Below are 11,022 nucleotides of genomic sequence, written 5' to 3'. Positions count from 1 at the left end.
CCGGCGGAGTTATTTGTTCAATGACCCTTTGTGCTTGTGCCTTTAGGCTAGGCATGGAATATTGATCTTTTCTCATTGTGAGATTTAAAATTGAGAATTCGATCATTTCATTTGCCCACGGCGGGGGTTCTTTGTAGTCAGGGTGGGGGGAGTCCATACCCTTGGCAAGCAATAAATCTTTTAGTTGAAAGCGTATCAAAACTCTGGCTGTATGTGTGAGCCAGGAATTGTCTGCAAACAACTTATAGTCTTGTTGTAGGCGTCTGAGAACTCTTTGTCTTAAATAGGAGTTTGTGGGTGCCTGCAGGACCTTGGAAAGGAACTGTGCTGCCATTAGATCAATTCTAGTGTCCACGGACGGTAAATCAGTTTCCATGAGGAGGTTGATGACCTTTGTCCACTTAGGTGCACCTAGAATGATCCTGGCTGCTTCGTTTTGTATTGTTTCCAGTTTTTCTTTTAATGTTGTGCTGGAAGCAATGAGGGCGACAGATGCATAGTCAATAATAGGACGGACAGCATGTACATAGAATGATCTTAGTACTTTGTGTCCTGCTCCTATGTGTCTCCCTGTCATGACTTTCATGACTGACAGTCTTTCCTTGGTTCTGTCAAGCAGGTATTGGATCTCCTTTTTGAAAGTGAGTGTGTGTCCTATCCATACACCAAGGTATAGATAGTCCTTCACCCATTCCAGATCCATACCCTGTATGGTGAGTTTTTTGTTTCTGACATTGGTTCTCAGAGCCATTGCTTTGGATTTTGCTGCTGATATTTTTAGACCCGTCCTACAACACTCTTCAGACACCAGGTTCAGACAACGCTGAGCCCTAGTTAGGCAGTGGTTGCCAGAGGCTATGATTGCCAAGTCATCTGCATAAGAGATGATCTTGCATCCCTCTGGCAGGTGAATGTCGAGTATGTTGGACATGAGGGTATTAAACAGGGCTGGACTAAGAACCCCTCCCTGAGGAGTTCCATTTTCAAGTGGCATGTGCTGTGAGAGGTGGCCTTGAAATCTGACATTTGCTGATCTATTTTTAAAATAGTCAGCTATCCAGGCCAAGAGTCTGCCTTTGACTCCTTTGTGGATTAGGGTCTCTTGAATGGCAAGTGGACTTGCCAATTCAAAAGCCTTCTCCAGGTCAAGGAAGACAACCACGGCGGGCGAGGTGCAGATTGTGCTTAAGAGTGTGGAAATGCTATGAGCAGTGCTCATAGCATTTCCACACTCTTGTTCCACACTGTTGATGTGATGGTTGATAATCAACTGACCCCTCTCAAGTTTTGGATACTAGATGTGTCTCAACACGACTTAGCTAAAACAATTTAGAGAGAAATGTACAGACTAGGAAAAGGCAAGATAAGTGAACAACTAATTCAATCAAGAAAAAAGTTGATCTGGCATAAGAAGCAAACAGAATTTATTAGATTATTAATGATCATTCATCATATAATTTGCAAAAAGCAACTTTGATGTAATTCTACCTTCATAATACAAACATTTAGATAATGTCACATCCTATGATAACAGAAAAACTAATAATTTTGGGGTGTTGCTGATTCATTGTAATAATAGGTTCTACTGCATGGGAGGTAATGCCAGGTGATTTGACAGAATTACATTTCTCTGTGAAGGTGAAGAGATGCATCAGCAAAAAAAAACTGCATTGCAACATTTATCTTTCCCATTGCTTCATAAGATTTAAACTTTGAAGCAAAACCATATCCATTTATTGGACAAGTGATGTCATGACAGTGGTCTAGATGCCTAACAGTATGGGTTAGTAAATGCATTTTAGGTATTATAAAAAGATTTTGTCCACTTGAGTGATGGGAGTTTTGGGATTGAATGATCCAAAGGCATTTGTGGTTTCAACTGCTCCCCTTATTTCTATCATATTTTTCTTCTTAAAAAAATATGGTTAAGGAAAAGTATTGAGAAAAATAACTGTCAAAATATATATGTTCTTGGGACATGACCAAAGTATGACATTTTGGGGACTCTAGGCTAATGAAATTATGGGGCCCCATATATATTGTATTATCTATTTGACTGAACATGTTATATGTCTAGAGCAAGGTCTCATTAATCCCTTGGATGCAGGGGCTCTGCTGCCTCTATATGGACCAAAATCCGAGCATTAGGTTTCCTCGAGTGGTAACTCTCCCTATTGTGTGACTTGTACCCCTGGCCCACACTCATATGTGACCAGGCCTACAATGTTAATACCTCATTTTCTGTGCAAGCATTTTTTGCTTTTTGTCATTTTCCAAGGTCTATATTTGTAATTTGATATGCTGTATCAAGATGGTAATAGACTTTTTCCTTGATCAGACTCCATATCATCTTTCTAGTTAGTCTAAGACTTACATTTTACTAATACACTTGTATTGCTTGTCACTGGAGAGGAACAGAATCCTGAGCATGGAAATAGTGTCCTCCCTGGAGCAGGTACTATTCTAGCCATGGCACACAGTGGAAATCCTAAATGCCCACTGCGTTTGATTTTCAGCCTAGAGCTTTCTATACTCATGGCAAGTCATTCCCATCAACCCAGCCTTCATCTAGATTTTTCATGACAGTACATTCCCCTCACTCCAGCCTGCAGCCAAATTTTTCTATGGTGGTATACTTTCATCACCACAACCTCAGCCAATTTTTTCGTGACGATTTGGTTATGACACCCAGGTTTAATGGGTTAATTTGTAATGCATTATAACAAAAAACCCCACAGTGTTTTAACAAGGTTGGTCACCAACCAGAAACACTATTATTCACTTTTTCGTTATATCAGTTTGATTATATTTTTCATTAATGTTTGTCTTATATTTTCTCATTCAGCTAATTTGGTATTTTTTTTCTTGAAAGGATGTTGGGATTTTAAGCTATTTCCATTATGATATACTTGACCTTGGCAAGACATTCAGCAAATTTTCTACTGACAAGTGTAACTTTGACACTAACTTCAGTTTTTAAGTGTATACTTTTGCCCCTATCACATGTCTTGAGATCACTTTATATCTTGAATTGCATTAAATGGGAAATTATTAACTTCTAGATGTAACAGTTCATTGACATGTAGGAATTCTATACATTTCCTACAAGACTGAATAAGCTTCCTGTATAAACACACTGGTAAAACAATTAACATTCAAAAATTCAAGATTCTGTTCACTCATTGTCAAAGTTTATGTAGGCGACACTGTATACCAAAAGGAACACAACCCAAGCGTAAAATAAAACAAAAACTTTACTTACAACTGTATATTCCAACATACAGATGCAGGCAGAAGAATATTTTTAGAAATCATTATATTTTACATAAATCAATCTGATAAAGCAAATACTGATAAATCTTTATTTTATATCATTTTATTATCAGGGCTCAAACCAGAGAGAAAAAAAAATATGACAAAATTTAATAAAATGAAAAATTATAGATAAATCAAGCCTTGACCATGTACACCACAAGTTTACTGCAACTGTTCCACAAGATTTGACTGAAGTAAACAGAAAATGACTACATAATTGACCTCCAAATGGCTATTTGCAGATTATATTTGTATTTTCATGTTTCACTTTTGCAGTTATATAATATAATCCAATTACAGAGACTATATTCTAACATGGAAGAACCCACACACTTCAACAAATGTTTACACAATAAACCTCATGAACTGCAGTAACTATTCATTACATAGTAACTGTGGTGTCAATCCACTTACCACCTTTTTTCCTATTTTACTTGGATCCTGTAAGTGCAGAAAAAAACTGCACATCATTTTATAATATAAACAAAAAACAAATATAAAGGATGCTGATTACACAATTGTTTAGTTACAAAACTATCTGCATATAATCTATATTTACCTATAGTTTTAGTAATTGGTAAGTATGGCTTCATTATTTAAAAGCTCTTTAATGCATTCAAATGCTAGAAGAGGCAGTTTTTTAGACTTTTACTTTTGTTGTACACAGATTTCCACCTTAATCTTTTTTTTTAAATGCATGTTGTATTACATTAGAAATTAACATAAGTAGGAACAAATGACTAAAACAACAACTGAATACACTGCATTAGACTTGCTAGCTAATTAAGAAGGATGGAATGGCTCACTTGAATGGCAGTAGCTTCTTATGACAACTGAGAATTTCCCTGTTCTCCGAATTTCCGTAAGGTTCCCGACACTAAAATTATACTAAATATATGACTCAAAACAAATTATATGTTATTTTGTGCACTGGTCAACAATCAGTGAAAATGCATTGTATCCCCAATAAAAGTGAATTTCCTCTGAACCGGATACATACACGCAGCACAGTGAAAAAGTCATAATCATTAAATATAGAGAAATCAAGTCCACAGAACTGTCTTTCACACAATGAAGATGTTTGGAAATGACAGATGAATGAGAAATCCTTTTCCTCTCTCCCTAAGGAACGATAACCAAGGACGATGGAAGACCTTGCTACCCCATCCTTTGAAGAGATTGATGATAATGATTCGTTAGACATCACTAGCATCATCATACTCACTCAGAACTGAAAAGGAAAGGCTAGATCACTTTTCTGCAGTCCCAAGTTTCATGACATATTTTGCAATTACTTATCACTAAGCTGTAAAATATACTAAATAAAAAATGGAAGAACAACCTAATAAATTGAGAAAGGATATCCTCTAATTTTTTGCATGCACTGACAGATTAAAAGCACCAGCACAGTAAAAAATAGAAAGGAAGAAAAAATATATAGCTATAAAAGAAAAACTTTTACATTGATATGACTATATACGGATGTCTAAAACCATGATATATAATGAACTTGGCATAGTGAGGAAGGTAAGTGAAAGACTTTTCATGTTTGCAAAAAATCCATACCCTGAATTAATATGGATCTAATTTACTAGATATCAATCACAAATAATTCCACAAATGCAAACCTTCAATACTGGAAAAGCATATGTGAATTCACTCGTAATTGAATCAAATTTCTTTGACAATTACTGCTGTGTAATGTTACATTTAAAAATTTGGTCTATAGCAACATGGTTATTTGCATACTAACTGATATAATAAATGGGGAAAAAAAGACTACAAATTGTATACAAAAATACATACATATTTCATAACAATAATAAATCTTACCCTTTTTAAGTACTCCATGGCACATTCTCTGGCACGTGCATTCACTGCAAGTTTCATCTCTGAAATCTCCTTATCAATTTCCTCCATAAAATGGATCACAAAGTCTACTAACTTGTGCTTGAACATCTGCTCTGTGTGGAAGTTGGTGATGAGGAAGGAAATGTCATAACCCTGGAAAAACATGCAATATAAAAATATAATAATAATAACAATAATAATTGGAAAAAAATATAGTAATAATAATAGTACTAATAAAAGGGCATGCCTCAATGCTCCTAATAAGGGTACAAACTCATTACTGCCCATGGTAAGCCAGGAGTATGTGGGGAAGAAAAATGTTTCAACTTTCAGGGTCCCCATGAGCAGTGAGGGCGAGATTATTAAACAGGGAAACAATATGCCCACTATGATAACAATACACAAGGGATTGGGGGGTGGGTGGGTATTAATATGAATAAAAATAATAAATAACAATAACATTAATAAAAACATTAGTGATAAAATAATTTAGAAAACAATTTTTTTTCTTATCTCCCTCAAAACCCACCCAAGTGCCTGGAAATCTGGAAACATTAATCATGATGCATCATTACAATGCCGACAACTTTGTGAAGTGATAAAAAAAAAAAAAAAAAAAGTCTTATGTACCAAAATTAAGAAATAGGCTAAAGATATCCACATCTTAAAACATACACTCTGTACTGGATTCACAAATCTTTTACATGTATATATATCCTACTAACTGCCAGTGCATGGAATGCCCCAGGTTATGAGCGATTTGTGATAGCAATAGATCTTTGTTTTGTTAATAAGGATTGGGATATTTTTTTGTGTTGACAGTATTTAGCTTCCAGTATTTCCTTTTCATAATTTATTTCAATATTTTTTATTCAACAATTTTCATTTCTTTTTAATTCTATGAGAAACTGATCAATATCTTCAGAATGTCTGAATAATGGCAGGAGAAAGATGGCCATGACTTACACAACGGGCGATGTATTTAATCCTTACCATGATATTAAAATACATATAATATTCTTATACAGAATATATTTTTCATGTGTAACATCCTGGTGAGTGGGTGTATTTATCAATATAAAAACAAATCATGAAGTTAATAGTTAGGACTTGGCAATTCATTACCTAATACCCACAAAAGAAAGGGAAAAGTCAGTTCAGTATGGTAACACAACTCTACACTGCGGTGGTGGGGTGGAAAAAAAAGGGGCTCATTTTTAAAGTCTAGTTATAAAAAAATTGAAATTCTTCATACTTGTAATGGATCAAAAATGCTCTGTCACAAAAATTTCCTCATGCAATTTCCAACATCAGTGAATGTACATAGTTAATTCTTATCAAATTAGTTTAATTGCTCATTACTTTTCATACTTTTCAAAAGGAATATGTTCCATAGAAAACTGTCCGACAAAGACTTCTTACCACAATCTTGAAAGAGAAAAAATACTATAAAACAGAACTCTATTAGATGGTTAATTCATTGGCTCTAGAATCTAGTCAGCAATGCAGTAGTACAACTAAGCAACAAGGATAGCACTCTGTTTCATTAAAATATTTGTTCCCCATGATTTTCCACTCTATCCTCTGATGCCACTTGATACAGTTTGATACAGTATGAAAGTTCTTGCTTACATGCTGGTGGGTGAATCAGCTCTTATGGTATGCATTGTAGATATAGTGTGGGGTTAAATGTTAGATAATGAGCACTAAGTTGATGGGGATTTTTTTTCTCAACAAATTTGAAGAGAAAATATTCTTACCTCAACAGGTTTTCTCCTAAGAATAATGAAATTTTCTGCCCTCATCATCATGAACCTGAAAAATATTATGAATCCTGAGTCATATTCATCAGTAATCAAGTACATTTGGCATGTACATGCTAATCTAAGAAAAATGGTATTATGGCAATCTATCAATTTATAAAAAAAGTTAAAATGAACAACTTAGAAAGTTAAGTTGACTATGACTTCAAAAATCTCTTTTGATGTGTTTTCTGTGTAGTATTTGTGCCAGTAAAAAGACAATGAAAAAAAGGGAAAGAAAAGAGAAAAAAGAAAGAAAGAGAAAAGAAAAGTACTCGATAAAGAGGAAGAAAAAGACATAAATCCCCAAGACCCCAAAGCAATCTAGATGCGGTCTGGATTTGCCGAGAAGTTGTCCCTTAATGGAAGTGAAAGTCCTTATAACCATTGTTGGTTGTGAATACATCAATTGAGTCTAATAGAGAAGTAGGACAGACTGGAAGGGAAAGTGTAATATTTAAAAAAAATTCTACCCAAAGCCTTACCTCATAAATTTATGACAGAGAATACGTTCAATGTCATCAGCTTGTTTAATGGCAATGGAGATCCTGATGGAGTTAATGGAAGGCTCTATGAGCACTTTCTCTTTCTCATTCCGACTAACAACAACAGCTGTCATGAGGAGCTCCTTACTAGATCTGAAATTAGAAAGCAAAATTTATCCTCAAATAAAAAAAGAGTATACTAATAAACAAAAATATAGAATATATGCAATAATAACTAAATATTCATATAAAGTTCCTTGTGAGCAATGTTGAAAAAAGTATGAACGAAAATGAATTACACCTTTTGCACCATGAAATTCTTAATTTTAATGCACCTCTTTCAACCAAATGTATTTGATTATCAAATAAACTGCTTTCATATACACACATGTTGAAATATGAAATGTGATTCTATTCACTTAAGATTGTCAACATGGGTGTCCCACTTATAAATTTACAGAAATATCAAGAAACATTTAAAACAAGTGTTTGGACCTAAACCTAAGTGATCTGACCTCTGTGACTTTTTGGACTATAATAATTGTTACAGAAATATACAGCATTGTATGCTAAGGTTAGAAATTATATATTTGAACTGCTGTGAAGGTAACCTGATAAATACATATGATCTGAATTTTTATCATACAAATTATGTAAAACTATTCTGATGAGAAAAGATAAAATGGATACACAGAACTCCTAAAATACATTAGGTTTGTGAAAACATTTAAAGACAGGGCACATATACCCAGTATGTGATATCACTTAGCAAATAAGCAACAATGAATATCTTCATAGTGCATGAGATGTGCTTGACCTGTTTTGATTAAATGTTTACCACAAATGCATGCATTTCACATATATTTTATAAATACAGAATCAAAACCAGTCAACTACACACCTTACCCTGTCAAGATATTTGTTCTCATTCCTACCTTTTCTACATTGGTCACAATGAATACTATTCAACTAATGCTTACCTTACTTCTACCTCTGGTTTGTTATGTCGCTCCACCACCTGGGAATTGAAGTTCTGCAGACACATTGCAGCTGACAATGTGTGCCGTACAGCATTCAGATATGGGCGCAAAGTGGCAGACTGAAAGGGATATACAAAGTAAAAAGCTTATATCTATGACAACCATTACTGAAATATGGAATTTAATGAAAAGAAACAGCAACATAAAAAAAAAGCTGTACACACACACACACACACACATATATGATAAATATAATGTATATTATAACAAAAAATAAAACAAAATACAAACTGTTATACAAAAAAAGGTCATGCACTGGAAATAATCAATAATATGGAAATCATTTACACAAGAGTTCAAATCTTTGTAAGCTTTTCTCCAAGGTTTTATATGATTTCAAAAATGAACCTGTATTAGTATTTCAAATCCTATGCATTTTTTTACATTTCTGATTCTTCACGTATATTCTTCTTGTATATCACACAAACAGAACAAAAAGCAGATATCTGGAAAACAACTGCAGTAGCTTTCAAAATTATTTTGACCCTGTTATATAAATATCCCATTTAAACTTGCTGTGAGCAAGGAAAGATAGCATACAATTTTGAAGTAAAAAACAAGAGCAGCACAGTTTTTAATGTCCAACACAATAGCATTACACAAACTACTGTCTTTTAATCACATAAGGCATATGAACTTCAACTTGCTATAAAATATTTTGGAAGTAAGATTATGGTGCTGCAAATACTATCATCTACATAGGAATATATTCTTACTAATGTCAGTTGACACATTGACACTAAATAATTAATAAAACAAAGAATGAATTTTTTACCATATGGATGTACTAAACTAGGGCAAATTGAAGGCAATATTCTTGTAGAGGGCAAAAACTTGCAGTCATTCATAGAAAAAATAATCTGCAGACTCGAAAGGCAATACCATAAAAATAAGAAAAAGATCGTGGGAAGGTGGCCCTTGTAGCCTAATTTCCCACTCAGCGCTCCTGAGTTTCAGCTCTATCTTGCCATGCATACAAAGGTGAAGACAAAGCTTATCGAGGGGGTGTAGGGAGGTAGAACCCCCCCCCATCAACCCTACCCTGAGACAGTGCCCAAAGGGCATGACCAATTACAGCATTTTTAGATTATTGGACAAATTTTTTATGAAGTGGAGTTGGTGTGCATCCGTACTGTAAAGAATTGTATAAGAAAAAAAGAAGAAAAAAAATGTATACACAATAACTTCAGTAACTTAAAATATCTTTATTAATGGACATAACTATAACATTATTGGAAAAATATAAATAAGATTGGTAATATTGTTGAACACAACTAACTATACTTTTTAAATAAAGAGAAACAAAGAGGTAAGAATCGACAATGGGTAAGCTTTCACAGACTTTTGGGCAGACTTCGGCTATACTCAGAGATTCATCATACTGCTTTGTTTCTTTTAGTGTTTTGTCACTATTGGATGGCCATGGCCTTTTGGGTTAGTTTAGACTGAACTGAGTCCAGAAGAGAAATTTTGGGAAGTCATATATCCTATACACAACTTAGTCAGCTTTAGGTCATCCTGTCTTAGTTTCCGTGACACATATTTCATTTTCTCAAGCCAAGAGTTGAAAGTTATTAACATCAGAGGCCACAAAGAGCTTGATGTGCCTGAACACTAAATCAACATGGCTATATAGGACTCAAGTGCAATCTGGGAAACTTGCAGAAAATTGAGAAAATCACTTGCGGGTTTATTCATGATCTTTAGTGAAGACTAGGGCCTATTTCTTCTCTACCATGGATAACTGCTTAGTGAAAGTTTTCAGGTGAAAATTCCCCTTATCTATCATATTACTATTTCTTATGAATGTGACTGGCTTCCCTTCTCTTCTTGTAATAAAGTGTACTCTTTAAATTCACCAAATAAGTCATCCTTTTCGTTCAAAATCTGTAAGGCCCAAAATAGAGAATCAAAATTTCAAACAAGACATCCCTCGTAACACATAAATTACTTTTTTCATCAATAAAATGGAAATACGACCGAAAACCCATAACAATGGGTGTAATTATCCACTTTACTTCATCCCCCTCCCCTTTCAGTGATAAAACCCCCCTCCCACTTAGGCGTGTTACAGCCATAGTGATTCATACACCAACACCTCGACCCACGCAAACTGCTTTATTTCTGCCCTTTCTACACTCCCTTGACCCTTCTATTTTCACTATACGGGTGGATATGAGCTTTTCAAATCAACTCACCATGATGAATGGTACTTTAAGGCCGAATTAGAGGAGAATAATCACGGAATCATGAGATGTACTGTTTCCTGTCACTTATCTCTGAGGTACACCCCGGCATGTCCCCAATGCTGACTCGGGATTCGACTTGGCGATGAATAGTTTTTTAAAAAGAAATACTAATGCCCTGTCGTGTCAAAGTTAAGTTTTTGTTACTAATATATGTAGGGAATTTAGAGTCTTCATATTATTTGAATATACAAAGGTAAATGTGCCTATTATCAATCAAAATGCTTTTTAGAGTGAAATAACGTTTGGTATTAAGTCCATCTATCCGAACAAAATTAAAATT

The 11,022-nt window shown here is 34.5% G+C and overlaps 1 protein-coding gene across 1 annotated transcript; it reads right to left on the bottom strand.

Annotated features, from left to right (window-relative positions):
* Window positions 1-3,253: 3,253 nt before the first annotated feature.
* Window positions 3,254-10,810, bottom strand: LOC138862689 (actin-related protein 2/3 complex subunit 4). The gene is made up of 6 exons (XM_070125457.1): window positions 10,692-10,810; window positions 8,434-8,552; window positions 7,454-7,606; window positions 6,927-6,981; window positions 5,149-5,319; window positions 3,254-4,546 (listed from the first exon to the last, which is right to left on the bottom strand). Exons 1-6 carry the CDS (start codon window positions 10,692-10,694, stop codon window positions 4,541-4,543), a joined length of 507 nt encoding a protein of 168 aa, XP_069981558.1. The 5' UTR covers window positions 10,695-10,810; the 3' UTR covers window positions 3,254-4,540.
* Between the last annotated feature and the right edge of the window lie 212 nt (window positions 10,811-11,022).

This window comes from Penaeus vannamei, chromosome 9, assembly GCF_042767895.1.
Source record: "Penaeus vannamei isolate JL-2024 chromosome 9, ASM4276789v1, whole genome shotgun sequence".
In the NCBI taxonomy this organism is placed as follows: Eukaryota; Metazoa; Arthropoda; class Malacostraca; order Decapoda; family Penaeidae; genus Penaeus; species Penaeus vannamei.
Note: the sequence above shows the minus strand (reverse complement) of the source record. Positions and strands in the feature narration are given on the sequence as shown.